Source organism: Sphaerodactylus townsendi, linkage group LG12 (genome assembly GCF_021028975.2).
Source record: "Sphaerodactylus townsendi isolate TG3544 linkage group LG12, MPM_Stown_v2.3, whole genome shotgun sequence".
NCBI lineage: Eukaryota > Metazoa > Chordata > Lepidosauria > Squamata > Sphaerodactylidae > Sphaerodactylus > Sphaerodactylus townsendi.
In genome coordinates, this window is record NC_059436.1 from 40585799 (window position 1) to 40606218 (window position 20420).

At 43.5% G+C, this 20420-nt stretch overlaps 1 protein-coding gene across 1 annotated transcript in view; it reads left to right on the forward strand.

The window, feature by feature from the left end:
- Window positions 1–20420, forward strand: part of LOC125441536 (voltage-dependent N-type calcium channel subunit alpha-1B-like) — a 286638-nt gene that overhangs the window by 69894 nt on the left and 196324 nt on the right. The window contains exons 6-8 of the mRNA XM_048512145.1: window positions 5825–5940; window positions 17151–17207; window positions 18069–18143. Of these exons, the coding sequence (XP_048368102.1) occupies window positions 5825–5940; window positions 17151–17207; window positions 18069–18143 (248 nt within the window). The remainder of the gene's footprint in view (window positions 1–5824; window positions 5941–17150; window positions 17208–18068; window positions 18144–20420) is intronic.

Genomic DNA, 20420 nt, shown 5'->3' on the forward strand with positions numbered 1-20420 from the left:
TGTGTGCAGTTGAGAATCTGGCCTGAAGGTAATGTACACTTAACCCAAAGAGACCAAACCTGCACAAAAGGCCAATATAATGTCACTTCATATGTCTGCCAATGAGATCCTTCATGTGTTCTGCACATTGCAAAGGATTCTGGTCATGGTCAAAGTTGTATACACAAAATTGTTTGGAAAGAGATTTGAGCCAAGTTGTCATTTTTTTTTCCGCAGAGAAAGCTGTTCTTTCTGCCAGGTAGAACTTTTAATTGAAAAAGCAGGCAACCAATGCAGAACATCTGAGTGCTTGAAGTTGTTTTGTATTTTCCTTGTCAGAGGTGTAAAGTTCTTGAGCAGTCTTTATAGGAACAAACATTTGCTTGGAAACTTCATGTTTGTGTCTCTGACATTGGTAGAATTTTGCTGCCTCCAGAGCTAAGACTGTGTTTGTTGCTTTTTGAGGGGTTGCCAAAATTTGGGCCAAAACAGAGTCAATGTTTATCTTGAATGAAAAGTAAATCAAAATTGTGAGAGTGGTTTTGGCATGACTGCACTGGAAACTTCAGAAGTGTATTCTGGTTCCAAATTTCCCCTCCCAATACTGTGAGGCTCTGATTCAGAATCCAGGCTGTCCAACTCCAGTTTTCCAGAAACAGACTCCATTTTTAATCCCTTTTACCCCAACACACAATGATTCAGACTGGCTCTGCACTACCAGGTGCTGTTTGAAGTCTTTTGCTGCCCCTTCCATCTTTTATTTCACCTCTAGCCTCTAGGAAACTTCAGCTGCACTAGTCTTAAACTAGAGAGTGCAGCCAGCTGTTTAACATATTGCTGTACAGTAAACCGCATTTCTCTTTTTGCGCACCGTGCTACATCCAGCAATAGTCGTTTCCAAATTTAGCTTCTCACAAAAGCCATCCATCACTCTTGGCCTACTTTGGTGTCCCCACCTGGAGAATTCTTTTCGACTCAAGGTCTGCCTGATTGGCCAGTTCCAAGAGGGAGTGAGACAGAGGGCACTTTTGCGCATGCAAAATAATGCACTTGCAATCCACTTTCAATGCACTTTGCAGCTGGATTTTTCCGGGCAAAATAGCAAAATCCACTTGCAAACAATTGTGAGAGTGGATTGAAAGTGCATTATTCTGCATGTGCGAAAGTGCCCAGGGAATTTACCAACAAAGGGGGTTGGTCAAGTTTGTGCCAGTGGCAGGAATTGCTTTGGATAGTTGCTGTTCACTAGCAGGTAACAATTTGCAGATCAAACAGAGTCCTCCAGCACTTACTTTGTTCCAAGAAGATGTAAGAAGGGAGGCTGCATTCACCACTGCCCCTTGATGCAGAGCATGTCCTGGGCTTATCTCTGGGGCTTGATCATGCAATGTGGTGCTCTTTTCTATAAGATTTTGATAGCTTGCTAAGTTTTAAGCAGATGATGGCTATAATTTATGCAGAAGTGGTTTGTATGTAATGTGCATTAGATTTATATATTCTAGTTGGATGTGTTCATCCTCCATGACAAAGCCCATAAATCTTACTGAAGCCTCTTGATGGGTTTATCAGATTTCAGAAAGTCATAGAATCAGTGCTAGATGTCACTGTACAGTGGAACCTCGGTTTTCATTGTCTTCGTTTTTCATTGGTTTCGTTTTTCATCAATTTTTTCAGTAAAAAATGTGTCTCGGTTTTCATCAGTTCGCCTCGGTTTTCATCGATTTGCAGTAAGGTGCAGGGGTTTGTGGAGAAAAATCACCCGGACAAAGCTGTCGCAGGCCGTGTTTGCAACTTGTTTAATGACAATGTCTTGCCCCATTTCAGACAAATCTTAAAGAGGCGTCAGAAACAGACCTCTTTGGACAGCTTTCTGGTGCGACATTGGTCCACTGGCTCTGAAGCTGGTCCTAGTGTTATTGTTTGTTACTGTTTTCAGCATTAAACACTATGTTTATTCACCAAAAAATGTGTTTTTGTATGTTTTTTGAAGTGCCTAGAACGAATTAATTGGATTTACATTGATTCCTACGGAAAAGTTTGCCTCGGTTTTCATCGGTTTCGGTTTTCATCGATTCTTTTCGGACGGATTACCAATGAAAACCGAGGTTCCACCGTACATGCATGAGGTTATCTGTAACCTCATGTGATACAGTCATGTTGCTGTACCATGCCACGATGTGGCAGGCTAGATTGGATTTAAATCATGACTCTCTACATAGACTCATTTTTGCTGGTATAATCTTAATATTTACAACTAGATGAAGGTTTCATTTTAGCATAATAGCTTTTCAGATTAGTTTTACAGTTAAATCAGAAATTACTGATTTTGTTTTACTAATAGAAATAGATGATTGTGACGTTATTGTGAGGTAAAATTATCTTTCATTCCGGCCACGAGGCCTTGAATTTCTTTGCTACAGCTTTTGTATTTTGCAGGCATGTCAACCTTATTCATAGGTAGGGGACCTTCATTAAAATATTCTCAAACTGGGTCTGTTTTACGGCCTGCTGTCATTATAGATTGTCTCCTCTGGGGAGAAAATAATATGATAAACCCTAGGCTGTGCACACATAAATCCCAAGACTTGTGGAGCATTCTGCTTGCAAAGTTTCACTTTCATTTTTACTGCTAGCCCCTCCCTCCTCACACATACCCTGTTTCCCTGAATATAAGACATCCCCGGAAAATAAGACGTAGTAGAGGTTTTGCTGAAGTGTGAAATATAAGGCATCCCCCAAAAGTAAGACGTAGCAAAGTTTTTGTTTGGAAGCATGCCTGACGAACAGAATACAGAAATATAAGACATCCCCTGAAAATAAGACATAGCACATCTTTGGGAGCAAAAATTAATATAAGACACTGTCTTATATTCGGGGAAACACGGTAGCTCCTTGTGCAACTCTAATCCACTCTAAACAGTCTTCTGTTAATTGAACTTCTTGAAACTTAGCACTTTATAGGTAAGGGGTTGATTCTCTGTGTGTGGATTTGCAAGGGAACAACGGGATTAAGGTATTTTTCTCAACTATATCTTTTTTAAAATAACTTTTTTTACTGTGAAGAAGGGGCATGTTATCTCTTCAGACACAAATTCAGTTTTGAGAACTGCAAATAAAACCAGGCATCTGTGATAATATCTTCTACATGGAAACATTTCCTCAAATAATATTATAGAAACCTCTGGATGAGCATACCATTGTGAATGGATTAATGAAATTCATTTATCAAAAAAACCCCCACACCTTTGAATGAATATTTATTTAAAAATATTTCTACCCTGCCTTATACCAAAGTTTCTGGGCAGCTTACACGGGTTTAAACAATAAAACATCACAATAAAACATCACAAATAAACTATTCTCATGCTACGTAATTAAAAACTAGTCCTAACTTCATGATGAATGGACTTTGGACTGTAATATATTGTAAATACAAAACTATGTAACGTACCTGTAGATAGATTTTTCCCCTTAAAAAGTGTTTTAGTTAAAAAATAGATTTAAATTTAAAAAAAACGATTTAAATGTTAAAACATCTGGATTTTATTTTTTTATTTAAAAAACATAGATTTTTACCTACTCTGCTCTGTGATACACTGGGAACCTCTATGCATTTGTACTGAGGTCTAGTTTGATCAGAGAAAAGAGGGTTATCCCATGGGACAGACGCTCACTGTTGAAACTGTTTCTATGAATTGCATCCCAGTTCAAAGAATTGCCCAGTGCATAGCTTGATGGGAACTTCATCAGGAACCCGAGAGAGCCACAGATTTTCACTTTTCACCTTCACCCATCTGCCTGCATCCTTACCACTCAACCTGCGTCACAAACAACATGGTGTTTCAGCAGGAAAGGTGGCATCCTGGCAACTTAAGGCCTTGCGTCCTCATTGCTGTCGAGCTCCCCATCTCTACTCACCGAGAAATCAAAATAGAGCGACAGTGTCTGACACAAAGAACCAGAAGGGAGAACATTTTTTAAAAGAGGGAGAGCAAAAGGAAAAGAAGACTTGGTGAATGCTAAGTTTGGTATTTAATGTGCAGCAAGTGATGCTGTGGCTCTTGTACCCCAAGCACTGGGCCAGGGGTGAAAGGGAAAGGGAGGTGAGAGATTGTGAAGATGGGGCCAGGAGTGGGACCCGAGGAGCGCTGATGGCAGGTGTCAGCTGACGGCCATTAAAGGAGCACCATGAGATTGCTCAGAAGCTTGTTGGAGCAGGTCAAATGTGGTCTCTCCAGGCTAAATGGAAGTGACAGTTTTGACAGGTGCAATGAAGATCATGAATGCGAAGCTGCCCAGGGCACCCATCCCCCCCTTTCCCCTTTAGCTGACAGTGGAAGGAAGCACTGAGCTTGTTTTGATTATGTGTTTGGATCATATGCTTGGGAATTCAAGAGAAGAGCCATGAGAAGGACCAGAGGGGAGAGAGATTGTTGCAACTCTGTGAAATAGCAACTAAAGAGATATGCGTGTGTGTGTGTGTGTGTGTGTGTGTGTGTGTGTGTGTGTGTGTGAGAGAGAGAGAGAGAGAGAGAGAGAGAGAGAGAGAGAGAGAGAGAGAGAGAGAGGATTTGTGGTGGGCATTTGAAAAGCAATTCCACCAGCATTAATGGTAAAGCTCTTGACTGGCTGAACGTGTCTTGAAGAAATAAAAGGGATTCTGTAGGGCCACTTGGAGAGCCTTATGCACTTGAAGAGTCATGCAGGGATAAAATACAAGAGGGCGTGCACATGATATTGATACTTTCTCTGATTCTCTTTCCAAGGACGTTTGCTTGGTCCAGATCTCCCATTTCTGGTTTTATGGAGCTGGCATAAAACTCTTCTGTTTCGTGGGACTTTTTCTATCTAAAATGCTGTTGACAGTTTTTAGTGAAGTTGGGAAAATTTCTTGTCTGCTTGTTGGGGGCGGGGGACTTGCGGCATGTGTTGGTTTATGGTTTGGCTTCCTTTAATTTTTTTCTTTTATTCAGTGTTTTACATTTTGGTGATTGTGGATGGAAGGCTGAGGATATAAATATTTTAATAAAGTAACCAAGCAGACAAAAATCTTTGTTCATTTTAAAATTTGAATTACGTTTGTCTGCCCACTGAGACCTTCAGACTGGGTTGCAGTTTTATTAAAGCAGAATAGTGTTCTGACCTTACACTGGCCACCCCCAACAATTTTGTCCCATGGAAAGTGGAAATGTCCAGCAGTCTGGTCTACATTCATTTCTGAAATGTTTTCTCTGTATATGCAAGGATTTTTTTCCTCAGGAAAAAGATTCAGACAAGCAGCCCCGCCCCCCAGTATTCCAGTGTCATTCATTCATTCATTCATTCATTCATTCATTCATTCATTCATTCATTCATTCATTCATTCATTCATTCATTCATTCATTCATTCATTCATTCATTCATTTCATTTATGCCCCGCTTTTCTCTCCGATAGGGCCCTTGTTCCTTTTATTATTATTGTTCCTTGTTTCTCTTTTATTATTATTATTTTTTTATTTTTTTATTATTATTATTATTATTATTATTATTATTATTATTATTATTATTCCTCTGTTTTATTTTCACAACAACCCTGTTGTTGTTAAGATACTGTGACACATCTTTACATTATCTGAGAAATAATTCTCTAAAGTGCCAGAGAAGGGGAAGACCCATCTGACAGAAAGAGGGAACTTTTCTTCTGAGGTGGTGGCTGCCTTCTGCAATTATTGGAGGTTATTATAATAAATATAATTTACATTCTAAAAATATCAGAGGCTCTTTTATAGTGGACCGATTAATTATAGTTAATCAGTTCATTGGTTGAATGTTCTATTGTTTCATTTCTTTGTTTCATTTCCTGCAGGGAGTTTGCCAAAGAGCGAGAGAGAGTTGAAAACCGTCGGGCCTTCTTAAAACTCCGGAGGCAGCAGCAGATTGAAAGAGAACTCAATGGCTACTTGGAGTGGATCTTTAAGGCAGGTGAGGAGGAGACAATTTTCATTGCTTTCAGAAAATGATGGCACTCAAGGTAGACTATGGAGAAAAGTAAATAAAAACAAAATCACATGTTGAGGCTGATGGGAGGACTTTCACCAGAATGTATGTTTTTATTTTATCTTGCTGTTCTTTCTTGCTGTTCTTTCACCATATCTTGCTATTATTTCACCATGGAAGTCAAAGTAGCTTAGAGGCAAACTGGGTGTTACTGTCACAAACCCATTTGGCTTGTGTTGTTCTTCAGCGAGTCCACTCTGCCCTGCCACTTTGGGTTTAGCCTTGCACACTGAGAACTAGGGGTGTTTAAACCATCCTCTCCTCAAGAAAGCAAGGAATTCCTTCCCTCTCCATCTGGGATTCTTTTTTTTTAGTATTGACTTCTGCCAGTAAGATATTTTGTTATTATCTGTGATTATGTCTCTCTTGCAAACTTCTTGCAGTATCTCTTTTTGTGAGATACCGAGAAACAGGTTTTTGAGCTTCTCTCTGTTTCTTTTCTGTTCACCGGAGCTGTCCATCAGCACTGGTTCCTTCAGATTAGCATAGCAGAAAGGCATTTGGCAAAACATGGGTGAGATTCTTCCAAGTAGTCTTCACTAGGTTTGGAGATTTGGGTGCAACAAATCCTGAATTCAGTCTGAATCTGGGCGAATTCGGACATATTCAGGCCAAAATCTGCCCGAATATGTCCTACCCAAATACGATTCAATTTGAATGCCTCAAATTCTGGCTTTTTTGGGTATTTTTTGTGTTTCTTTGCATTTTGGCCTGCAGGGGGCACAGTTTTAAAGCTAGAAGCACCACAATGTCATGGTCTCATCCAGAGACTGTTCAGATGATGTTATCCAAGTTTGGTGATGTTTGGTTCAGGGGGACCAAAGTTATGGACCCCCAAAGTGGGTGCCCCATCCCCCATTATTTCCAATGGGAGCTAACAGGAGAGGGGGCTACCCCTTTGAGGGTCCATAACTTTGCCTCCCCTGAACCAAACTTCCCCAAAATCAGGTGGTATCATTGGGATAGTGTCCAAATAAGGCCCTGACATTTTGGTGCTACTAGCCTTAAAAATATATAATATTTCATAAGATAATAACAGGTTTTATAATTTTCTTAGAAAGTGAATTATAATAGAGTATATTAAGGACTGTTTAGGAAAGATCATCACAAACTTGGTTTGGGAAGCAACGGGGCAAAGCAAGGGAACCTTGAAAAATGACACTCGATGTGTGTCTGTACATAGCACAATGACTGCTAACATTTCCTGCCACAGTTGCTCATGTGTAAAAGAAACTGACTTTCTGAATTGGCCCTTAGATTCAGATTGCCCCAGAACTGAGCCAGTAATGCCCAAGGAAACAAAGGGTACCAGAAATGTTATGACAAGAGGCATTGGCAGACAATTACCATATACCCCATTGACCCTGTAAGCCTGTGTAAGCTAAATAAGGCTATGTAAAGTAAACGGGAGGTCTTGGCCAGCCTTCCTGACTGTTATTGCTCAGCAGGAATTGATTGTAATTAGCTAAACTTTGCTTTATCTCTGCAGGGCAACTCTGTGGTTTCCCAGTGTTCAGAAAAGGAACCATTCATTTTATATTCCCATTCATAAAATGTGCCCTTATGTGTTTATGGTGTTGGCTATTTCCAATTCATATTAAGAGCTTCTGGAAAAATGTAACAGCAGTACTAATTTTTTTCTTTTTTAAATTTGGTTTTTTTCTTTTCTAAATTTGACAGTTCCTTTAAAATCTTTGTGCTGTTTTTCCTCACAATCTCCTTAGATGTGTTGCTGGTTATCTTTTACAGATATGGAACTCATGCTTGTGTGCAATGATGCCCTGGGGGCAGAGAAACCTGTTGCTCAGTGTTCCTCTTTTTCCCACCCTCATCATCAGCTTCTGTGGGCCCTTTATATACGCTCTTCTACACACAGAAGAATGTTGCCCCTTTAATTTGTGTCTGCAGTCCCTTCCCTAGGTTTGGAGCCTGGCTGCAGGCTCTGTCTGACTTAGGGAGCAGCTCTGTCTGGCATTGGTCTGGGCTGCATGGTCTTTGCTCCTCTCCCCCACCCTGACTGATTTTAAACTGATCCACCCAGTGGTGGTGCAGGGCTCTTGTGTGGCTGTGGCCTTTCTCCCTCATGTGTAATACACAACTTTATTAATAATGACTTCATTAATTATTTTATTTTTATTTATTTATACTTTGGGCTTCTAGACCGCCCCATCCCCGAGGGGCTCTGGGCGGTGTACAGCAGATAATAAATACAATTTTAAAACATCATAAATAGGCTAAAACTTATAAAAGCAGCGAAAACTAGCTAAACATTAGCATTTAAATGTAAAATAAATATAGGCATAGGTGTAGGTGGCGCCCGGTGCCTAATATTAAATTCTTCCACCCCCAGGGAGAACGGTAGGTCTAGATAGATGTTATAGGCCCAGATGTAGAGGCCGGCGGAAGGGCCAGCGAAAGGGGCCAGCGGAAGGGGGCCAGCGGAAGGGGGCCAGCGGAAGGGGGCACCATCAGCGGCTGGACTCTCCAAAGGCCCGGCGGAACAGCTCCGTCTTGCAGGCCCTAATTTTTCACCAACTTCAATAAAAGAGTGGCCGCTACTTACCGCGGGCGCCATTGCTGGTGGGGAAGGGACAGCCTCCTAGGTAGCTGCCGCCTTCCCCATTGCCTCACGAGCTCCCAATAGCTCACGAGGTTTCAGGCTTTGCAGTGCCATGCGGGAGCGACAAGCCTCCGGGGCGCCAGGCAGTGACTCCTGGCGCCCTGACGTCACTGGAGGAGGTGGGACCAGGCAGCCTATTTTAGGCCGGGCCTGGCCTAATCCCTCCCCATTTTGCCGGAGCGAACACGTTTATGGAGACAACTGTACTCTCTTGTTTAGTGGGGCACCTCTGCCTACAGAAGGTCCCCTTCTTAGCTGTAATAGTGAATAACTGCTGATAAATCAATTGTCCAGGTATACAGTCTTGTCCTGAAGTCCTCTGTGCTAGTAGCCATAACATAATTACTCTAAAGGCTGTATTGTAAGTCCATGACAGAAATGGGACATGAACCCAGTCTGGCTGCTGTTAGAAAAGGAGCCCATGAAGAAAAGCTTTCTCTGCCTCTGGCTGACCAAGGAGCAGGTAAAATTCCACCTGATCCTACTTAGGAGAACTGCATGGCCTCCAAGCTTAAGGAAAATAAACCAGTAAGTCTCTGAAAAGGCACTGTTGTTAGTATTACCCTGCGCCATGCAAGATCCTGCCTCGTTGTGAAAAGGTAAAGCTAGTCCTTCGTCAAGCACCAAGTCATTACTGACTCAAGGGGTGATGTTTACTAGGCAGACTATGTTTACAGAGTGATTTGCCATTGCCTTCTTCAGTTGGCTACCTACATGTTACCCTCCGCAAGCTGGGTACTCATTTTACCAACCTTGAAAGGATGGAAGGCAGAGTCAACCTTGAGTCAGCTACCTGAAACCGACTTCTGTTTGGATTGAACTCAAGTCGTGAGCAACTTTGACTGCAGTATTGCAGCTTACCACTGTATGCCACAGGGCTCCTGTCTTCTTGTACGACTCCTGAATTTGTCAGAGGACGCAAGAGGAGATTGTGAAGAGGTAGTCTTTTTTTTTGGTCAACAGCTGGTTAGGCAAGCCTCAGTTCCCAGGCTGGAGAAGGACAAGGCATCCAGCTAATTCCTCACGTAGTCCTCAGCTGAGAGAAAGCAATTACACTCTTAGACTGAGACGTCTAGGCCATTGTGACAAATGGGAAAACGTAACACTTAAATGGCTGAGTGGAAAGGTCTGGCATGTTTACCGGCAAGAAATAGAGATTTCGGTTCTGACCCCCTTTGATTATTTACAGCACAGCAAGTTGAGGGGCATTAGCCTGTCAGATAAATCCTTTCTCAAGAGGCTTTCTTGTTCGCCTGTCTGAATTTCTGTCTTGCCCTATCTCTCAAGCTCGGAATAGGTCATGGTGTTTTTTAAGGCTGTGGCTGAAACGTATTATTTAAACTAGTATGATTGTGGATTCTTCTGCTGTGTGAGACAGGCCCATTTGCCTTGAGCAGTGAGAAGTTCTAGGGGCAACACTATTGGGTTTAGTTGAGAGCTTTGGAGACTTGATGCCTCCATCATATTTGTTTCATTGACAACAATACAAGCCAAGATAAACAGAGTCAAACAGCCCTGCTGGACTTCAGATCCACTACCCTTCTTTAGTTCTACAGATAAAGAGGGATCTATGTTATGTTTAGCACTACGAATGGCTTGGGGAGGGTGATTTGGGTAAAGGGTCAGACATCCCTTCCCAGAGCAGCTTTTTTGTAATCAAAATGCAGCAGTGTTGAAGCTGAAAAAAGAAATCAGAAGACAACAGTTCTCCTGCTTAATGTGTTGTTTCACACTTCTGCACATGCAGAATAATGCACTTTCAAACTGCGTTCAGTGCTCTTTGAAGCTGTGCGGAATAGCAAAATCCACTTGCAAACAGTTGTTAAAGTGGTTTGAAAATGCATTATTTTGTGTGTGCGGAAGGGGCCTCTGTGTCCCCAAGCTGACTTCTCTGCTTAGTGTAAGGTTGTATCCCTTTAAAACTCTTAAAACTCTTGAAGATACAACGTCGGTTGCATGCCTTTTGGCTAGCTGTGGAAATATGTTGCACTCTTTTCTCATGTGTCTTAAAGCAGACACAACTGCCTGACACAGGTCAAGCCATGGGTGTGAAACCGAGCTCACAATCAGATAAATGTTGGGGGAACTCACCTTATAAGGCAGTGATGGCTAACCTTTTCGAGACCGAGTGCCCAAATTGCAACCCAAAACCCACTTATTTATTGCAAAGTGCCAACATGGCAATTTAACCCTTCGGGGATGAGGCGGCTTATAAATCTCATAATAAATAAATAATAATAAATAAAAACAGTTGACTCTGAGGCATGCGTTACTCGGGAGTAAGCTTGGTGGTAGTCGGTGACTTGGCTTTGAAGCAACCGTGCAACTCTTCAAACAAGTGAATCACAACCCTAGGAGGGTTTACTCAAAAGCAATCCCCATTGCCAGCAACCGAGTTTACTCCCAGGTCAAGGATCGCGGTTTAGTTCTTTGCATGAAAATCAGTGGGGTTTAACAGCACTTAACAGGGTTGCCTACACTGCCTCCCAAAAACTATGGCTCATTCCGCACATGCAGAATAATGCACTTTCAAACTGCTTTCAGGGCTCTTTGAAGCTGTGTGGAGTGGCAAAATCCACTTGCAAACAGTTGTGAAAGTGGTTTGAAAACGCATTATTTTGCGTGTGTGGAAGGCCTATGTCTTAGGTTTAATGCTAATAATCAAGCCCAGCGGCCCAGGCCAGCCTAGATATGTGGGCAAGGGGGGGGGACTCTGTGTGTGCCCACAGAGAGGGCTCTGAGTGCCACCTCTGGCACCCGTGCCATAGGTTCGCCACCACTGTTATAAAGCATTTGTTTGCTTACTGCTATGAAGGAACACTGTGAGGTGGGAAAAGGAGTTCTGGCTTTTCACCCATCCAGCTTTTGCAAATGGCAAGATCACGCTGCTTGGGGGGCTTTTGTTCTCTTTTCTCTGCCTGTGCATGACTTTCCTATGCCTTGACAAGACTTGACCTTCCTAGAATGCTTAACAATAAGCCCTTCTTATTGCTAGATATTAGTTTTTCATTCTTTCCCTTGAAGTAACTTATTGTTGAGGTAAGATATTTGGGGGGGGGGGGGGACAGCACCTGGTGGAAAAACCCCTTCCCATTTTTCATCATTTTATGTACTTGTTTCCTCTTAGAGACACACAGAGTGTTTAATCTGCCCATAAGAAGCAGCTGCCAGGAGCCCAATCTCAGTCAGGGCTGTGGTACTGGTGGGGAAGGGGGGAGGGATTGTCTCTTTCGTTGCGTATCATTTTACAAATGAGAAGTCTCCCTCTCCAAGCCAGTAGGGAAAAGATAGGCACAATATAGGTACCAGACTCAATCCTCCCCTAATAGCAGCTGCCCTTAGGGCTTAAATATACATCCGGAGTTCTAGTCCCAGACGTCCAGTGTAATGTGGCCTTTGTCATTTATTGTTTTCTCTCAGTTGGTATATTCAGTTACAAGCATGTTATCCTGATCTATAATTATCTAAGCCTTTGGGATGACCCATGAAGAATCCTCAGTGAATCGCCACACAGGATTCATTGGCAGCCTTTGAGTCCTGTGTGGCGATTGGCCAACTGTTCTGCCCAGGTGATGGGGCAGCGACAGCTTTGGGTGAGGTGTGTGTGTGTGTGTGTGGGGGGAGGGGGAACAGATCCGTTCCTGCTTGCTGGACTCAGTGTGCTGAGTCCAGCAAGCAGGATCAGGCCCCCACTTCCCTTCCTGGGACCTGTGGGCCTCGGAAAGCCAGGTTGCGGGGGTGGGGGGGGGATGAATGCAAGCCAGGTTGTCTTTCTCCCTCCACCCTGCTTTCCAAGGCCCCCAGGCTTTGAGAAGTGGGGTGGGTGCCTGGGGGGCCTTGGAAAGCGATGTGTGAGAGGGGGGAAGAAGACAGCATGGGGGTGCCTATGAGATGGGGGGAACTCTCCCCATCTTTACAGGCACTGTGCTGGCTCCCCCCTTTTGCAAACCCAAACTTTCCTAATGGTGGGGGGCATGGAGATGGGGAGAACTATCCCCATCTTCACAGGCATCCTGGTTGCTCCCCCAACTTGGCAAAGGTTTGACTGAGTCTTGAAAACTGTGGGCAGGAATGCTTATGGATTTGGGGAGAATTCTCTCCCCTTCTTCACAGGTACCCTGTTGACTCCTCCCCACCTTTGCAAAGCTAGAATCTTGGTTTTGGAAAGGGGTTACCTATGGAGATTGGGACTCTGCTGGCTCCCTTTCAGCTTTGCAAAGGTTGGCAGCAGGGCACCTGTGAAGATGGGGAGAGTTCTCCCAGCTCCTTTGACCCACCCCATGTTAGCAAAGCTGGATTCCAGTTTTGCAAAGAGGGGGGAGCCAGCAGGGCCAAGGGGGAGGAATGGCAGGAGGAGTTGCCCCCTTCAGAAGGCACCATTTACACCAACAGCTTTCTAGAGCCCATTGTATTTGTTAATAGAAAAGGCTTTGGGGTTCTGTGTGGTTTCCGGGCTGTATGGCCATGTTCTAGCATCATTCTCTCCTGATGTTTTGCTTGCATCTGTGGCTGGCATCTTCCGAGGATCCTCTGAAGATGCCAGCCAGATGCTGGCAACTGATCAGGAGAGAATGCCTCTAAAGGCTACTGCCACTACAACCGAAACCAACACCAGTGATTCCGGCAGTGAAAATAGCCGACAATACAGAAAAGGCTTTACTGCTAGTATTTGATAATGGGGTGGGGGTAGACCGCCTTTTAGGCTTTTTAGCTACCTCCTCCCACCTCTGACAAGGTTTTGAGGGAAAAGTGAAAGAAACTAGTTGTACTTGGTTCCCAGAAGAAGATTTACAAAGGACCTTCAATAGACACTAAGCCAACAGACATGGAAATGTAATTTCCACTCATTCAACTTGAGTCTGTTGTCCTGCATTTCTGTAGGAAAGCTTCTATCTCTGTAGGAAGAGAAAAGGGTTGCTAAGTCCCCCAGTGCTCTTTCGAAGACATTTTTATCTTATCTTACAAGGACACGCAGCACTGGAAAAACATTTCTGCTCTGGAGACTGAAAAACAAAGTGAATTGAGCCGCTTGATTTTGCTTCCTTTGCAAAGACTTCTTCTTTGATATACCCTTTCAGTACTGAGGGTCAAATTAAAACTGTGCTTTCTTTTTTCTTGGTTTAAGTGACCTGGGGTCTGTTTCATTTAACCTCAGCATGGTGGCCATGCCCCACCAGTTAGGTTTGACAACGCTAACAGAAACAGCTAGGGAGTTCCTTGGCTCACATGCTTGCTTTTTCCACCCCTCGTGCCAAAGCAAGGGCTTCCTAGTTTGTAACCAACTGGGATTGTTATCTTCAAATTGGACAATCTTATTGAAGTGAGCTTCTTTTTTCATACAAACCAGGATTCTGATTTAATTCTGATGTGAAATCCCAGTTTGTTAAAAATGAACCACAGTTCATTAAATTGCTCAATTCAGATGGCAAGACAAATCATGTTTTATTTCAAACCAGGAATTCGTCAGTAAGCCTGGAGATCTCTGAGGCTCATTGTGAATGCAGCCATGGAGCCCTGAATACATAAAAAACCAAGCCAGAGAAAACAGGGTTAACATATGTGATGTTTGATTGGCCCAGATAAAAGTTCACTGGCTACATTCCGTAGCTCTTTAACTGAATGAAGGTTTCTTCTGCTTTGCTTTATTCACAGTGCTGCAGCTTTTGTGGAGATAAAACCGCCAACCAAGTCTTTCCCTGAGCAGGCAGTACCCATTCTTTTCATACCATGGACATGGAATGTTTCTATGGTTGTCTTGGAGAATGTAGACATGCAAGCTTTCAAGTCAAGCTCATGTATCTAATCTGGAGGAACCGGGTTAGATTCCCAGCTCTGCCGCCTGAGCTGTGGAGGCTTATCTGGGGAATTCAGATTAGCCTGTGCACTCCCACACACGCCAGCTGGGTGACCTTGGGCTAGTCACAGCTTCTCGGAGCTCTCTCAGCCCCACCTCACAGGGTGTTTGTTGTGAGGGGGGAAGGGCAAGGAGATTTTAAGCCCCTTTGAGTCTCCTACAGGAGAGAAAGGGGGGATATAAATCTAAACTCTTCTTCTTCTTCAATACATGCAAGCTCTAGAAATTCAGAAGAAGCTTATATATGGCCTTGGGGAGATCCAAAATATCCAACCAATCACAGTTTGGGATAAAATTGTGATTGTTAGAAGTCCTTGTAAATAGTTGCAAAGGCATAGGGTTAAGCCGGGAAGTGCATGATGATTTTAAACAAAAAACATTTCAGGGTAACTGGAGTGTCATGCTTTTTATTGCAGAAGAGCTTTCTTGTATGGTTAGAAGTGAAGGGTGCAATTTGTAATTGTAAAAAACCATGTTAATCATTTTAGAAACAGTACATCACTACTATGTACATTAAGGAAATCCATAATTTCTTCATATTAATCCATTTTACTGAGGCCCAAACTAACATCAGCAATGAAGTCACATTCTGGGGGAAGAAGAAAAGGAGGAGGAGTTTGGATTTATATCTTGCCTTTCTCTCCTCTAAGGAGTCTTAAAGTGGCTTACAAACTCCTTTCATCCCTCTCCCCACAACTGGCACCTTATAAGGTAGGTGGGACTGAGAGAGTTCAGACAGAACTGTGACTAACCCGAGGTTATATATAGGAGTGGGGAAACAAATGCAGTTCTGCAGATTAGAGTCCACCGCTCTTAACCACTACACCATGCTAGCTCTCATGGCCATTTAATTTTTCAGAAGAGTTCCAATTCAGCCACTGTTCTGGAGGGCCACTGACGGCCAGGATCAAGTGGAGCTAAGTGGTTTGGATCTGGGCTACATCAAATGTAGTGACAGGTGTAGACTCAGGTGGCCCAGATCCAAGCTAAGTAGGCCCTCCAGTGCTGCCAATCTGAAAGAGCCATTTGGCTTTCTTTGCTCTATGGCAGTGGTGGTGAACCGTTGGCACTCCAGATGTTATGGACTACAATTCCCATCAGCCCCTGCCAGCATCTGAAGTGCCAAAGGTTCGCCACCACGGCTCTGTGGCAACATCCCAGTCTGTCCCTGGACATCTGTATTTGAACATTGTTACCTATACTTGAAGTCAAATCAAAACATATGTCGAAGGCTTTCACGGCCGGGTTCAACTAGTTGTGGTGGGTTTTCCAGGCTGTGTGGCCGTGGTCTGGTAGATCTTGTTCCTAACGTTTCACCTGCATCTGTGGCTGGCATCTTCAGAGGTGTATCACAGAGGGAAGTCTGTTTCACATTGGGTCCAGAGAGAAGGGAATGTTTGGGATACATATTGTCCATGTCCCAGGGTGGGGAATCAATCAATAAGTGTTTGGGTGGAACTTGTTACGCAAAGATGTGGTTGATAGTATTGTATTGTGGGTGAACGTGAACTGCATTGTAAATGAGCGAAAGTATTGATTGTGAGTGAGTGTTGTGTTGTATTGTGAGTAAAAAATAGATTAGGGCTAACTACAAAATAACTGTTCAAATTTAATTAGGGGTCGGTCCCTATTTTGTGCCAAAGCATAACTTGAAAATGATCTCTGCTGCCAATTTCTTATTCATCTTTAATGGCATTTGGCTGATCCAAACTTATGTTCCATGTTTCCACTTTTCTTCTGTCACCTTAGGAGTCTCATCTATTATTAGGAGCCTCTTCTATTATTAGAAGACCTCTCTAGAGAGGACTTGAGAATCTTGTCTGTTGTTAATTTGGCCAAACAGAAAAGACATTTGCAGCAGCTAAGATTACTCCCCCACTGAGTGATTTCTAATGCACACGCTGAGCTATCTCTCTGTCTTTCCATGAGTCTTTTATCTTGCCCTTCCTCTATGGCTCTCAGGACAGCCTACAAGGTTCTTTACCCCATCGTTTTACTGTTATAACAACCCTGTGATGTGAGGTGGGCAGGGAAAGAATGACTGAGCCCAAGATCACCCAGCAAGCTTCATAGCAGAGAGCCCAAGATCACCCAGATCTGCCTCATCCTAACTCAACAGTCTCAACACTACTCCATGCTGGCTCTAAGACTATCTTTTACAATGAATTTAATATGCTGTTTTTTATATATTTTGCAATACTTGTATGGGTCTCTTTATTGCTTTCCATCAGGAAGGACTATAAAAAAATCTATGCTTGAAATGGCTTCAGCATAATTGTGAATAAGGCACAGTTCTTGAATTTGCTTTCTAAAGGTTGCGGTAAAGAAGCAAGGGAAAAAAAGAATTTGTTGTAACTAAAACAGGGAATAATTTTTTCCAGAAAGAAGCAGCCTCCAGGATGCCCTACCTTAAAAGTAAGGAGAGGTGGTTAAGAGAAGAATGAAGAAAATAGCAAAGGCTGTGATAACAGCATAACTGTCATATTGCACAAAAACCATTGCTCTGTTCCCCATGTTGTTAAAAGAATGTCCAGTCAAGGACAGTCAAGGAGTTGTGGGAAGGCTAGGCTTCCACCTTCAGGCTCTGGGTTTTTTTTTTGGGGGGGGGGGGCGAGAAAATGTGCTTTATCCAAGACTGAGTGCTTCTCTTTTCATTTTCAGAGGAGGTGATGTTAGCTGAGGAAGACAAGAATGCTGAAGAGAAGTCCCCTTTGGATGGTAGGTTTCTTTTGGCCTGGTTTTCCCTTCTCTTATTCAAGGTTGATGTATACCATGTATGTCTTCATGGTTTTTAATGGAATTGTTTTGTTTCTTGCATGCTTTTGAGAACACATTCTCATGTTTAGTTGGGCTCTCCGAGAGACTCTTGATTCCTCCTTGCTACATGATTCGGGATCCCTTTGAGGAAAGTGTGAAGGTCAGATGTGTCCAGTGCATCTTTACGGACACACAAATTGGGGAATTGTGCTTCAGCCAATCAGGATTTCCTTGGCACATTGGTAGAAGAACATCCAGGTGTTCTTCCCACATTTTCTGTGGGAAGCTCCAGGTCTGGCACTAGTATAGCTGCAGCAAATATGATTATGATTTTAATGGGTGAAACAGGCTCAATATTTAAAGAAATCAGTTAATGGTTTTGTGCGACATGGGTCGTGTATAAGAATATACTATATGTCACTGTGTATGTGCAGGCAGACTCCAGCTTCTATTCATCATGGAGGGGAATATCTGTTGTAAGAACACTGAAAAGGGCCCGTCTTTAAGATGGGGTTTGTAATTGGATTTCTCAAAGACATTTCTTCCTTTAAACAATGAGATCTAACAGGGTGCAGTGATTGCACAACACTTTTGCCCTCTCCTAGGCAAAGAAGTTTGAAACTTTAGCATTGTCAAGCAAGAGACATGGAGACATGTTCCTTTCTTCCTCTTGACATCTAGCTCATAGGATGATACAGCTGGTAAAAGTTCAGTTAAACCCTCTCCCTTTTCTGACCATCTTTCGTCCTCTCATGTCTCCTCTTCCTCCTCTATTTCTCCCTGCCCTCCGTTGTTTTCCTTTCTCTTCCCACTCCCTCTCAGGGAGGGCCACTTCTGAAGGCCCAATTTTGAGAGGCACAACAGCGGTGGAGATTAGCAGCGGCGGCAGCTATAACAGTGAGTGGACTGCAACTTGTCAGGGGACTAGGGGACAACTCTTGTGGCTTTACCCTCCTGAGAACACTGTTAGCCACTAATTCCTAGTCGCACTTTGATGCAGTGGAGGCTGGCTGAGCTGAGTGTATAGGAGGAGTAGATTATATTTTGGTATGGTAGCATCTAGGGAAGGACAAGAGAGAGCCCAGGTGTCAAAAAGCCATTTGGGTGCAAGCAACCAAAAGTTAGGAGTGCCAGGCTGCAAGGCTTTGTTTTGGAAATTTCATAGACCTAACAGCATGTTATATTTTTCATGCATCAGTTGTCAGCTGCAAGTTTTCTGTTGGGCATTCATTTATCATGCAGTCTTCAGATCAAGGGAAGAAGGGGTTTCTGTCTCTTCCCTGCACAATTTTGCTGAGTTCAAATAGTCCCAGGGAGATATTGTTCTTCCAATAGTGACCTCTAAAGTAGCTCAAGTTGCCAACTCCATCTTGGAGATTCTTGGAGATTTGGGGTATAGCCTGGGGAGGGTGGAGTTTGGGGAAAGGGGAGGGGGTGGAGGTCAGCAGGCATGTAATCAGGGTAGGTTTGCCATTTAACTTTCATAGAAATTTCTCAGTGGGCTACTGGGTTGTGTATAAGAATCCCAGTAAGCCACTGCCTTAAAGGGCTTGTGGTGCTACAAGCCAGACTCTTCATCGGCAGGGGTCATTGGCATGAGTTCACCCATTGTCTTTTCCCACACTGCTGCCAGTCTTCAGTATGGATGAGATAGTACCCATTGTTTGCATTGCTGAGTTGAGTATCCCCTGAAGCACGGTCTTATACCACCACAGGAGCCACACACCTTTGCTTGCTCCAGGGCCATTTTTACTTCCTTCTCCATTCCTGCTCCAAGCCCCAGCAAATCGGCCAGCAGTTCCACAAGAAGACATTTGGCTCAGACCCTTCATTGGTAATCAGTATCAGCTCAGTAATAGTCTCCTCTTGTGTTTCTGCCATTTTGCAGGAGGAGGCAAAAGGTGAGTCAGTGTCCACTGACAATACCACTGAGTTCAGTGGCCCTTAAAATATTGGCTTGTATGGTAGCACCACAGCTGAGATTGTTCCAAGGCTGTTTTCCACTGGGATTGGTCCAGGTCTGTTTTTACATTCCAGTCCACTTCTGCCTGGAATTCAGTACAGTCTACCTTTGGGAGCTGGCATTTCCTCCAGGGCACAGGTGTCAAACTCGCAGCCCTCCAGATGTTATGGACTACAGTTCCCATCATCCCCTGCCAGCATCATGCTGGCATGGGATGATGGGAACTGTAGTCTATAACATCTGGAGGGCCGTGAGTTTGACTCCTGTGCTCCAGGGGAACTGATCCATGTAGTCTAGAGATTACTGTAATTCCATGAGATCTCCTGGCCCCACATAGAGGTTGGCAACCCTACATGTAGTCCATAACTGGTAGCTTCCCATAGGAAATTAGGGCCTCAGGACTGTTTCAGGCAGGGAAAATATGTTGGATAGGGGAGGAGGAAGCCCTATCCATGTTCCTTCTTCAGTGCAACCCCACACTGGGACTGTACACATGCCGGGTGGCGGCTGAATAGGAGTTTTTTTTTACCTTCTCTGGATCTGAAAATTGAGTTTCCAACAAGGAACTTGCAGTTGATGTTCAAGTAAAAGCCTCAGTGGAAGACATTTGTAAAATATAACATGTAGCTAGATCCTGTTAGGCCCTGCCTAACAGAACTAGGTAGGCACTCACCACCCAGCAGGACTTCTGTATCTCAGGCTGATTCCTCATGGACCAAAAACAGCAGTGTGAAAACAGTGTAAAAATGGTATAAACCCTTTTATACTGTTTTAAACCCTTTTATACCGTTTTCACACCGTTTTCACACCACTGTTTTTGGCCCATGCGGAATCAGCCTCACACTCCCCCACTGCTCTATGGCAGGCCTCTTGTGGCTCCCCTGCACTGTCGGATGCCCCTGACAGGGAAATATGAAGCTCACGGGCAGTTGTAACAGTCAAGCATGGTATGCTTGCCTGTCAAACATGCCCATGTTAAGGCTCCCAACATTCCTAGTAACTGTTGGTGTTGGAGATAATGTATTTTCTTGCATCCAAAGGATTGACCATTGGCTTTACAGAGAGAACAAACCAGGAAATCTTCAAGCATTTGTGATTGCTTCTCATTCTTCCTCTTCTCATATGTGTCTGGATGATTAAAAATACCTTTGTTTAGAATAAACTGCAGTCAACTGTGATGTCAAAACCAGATGAAATGGCAAACTGCGGTT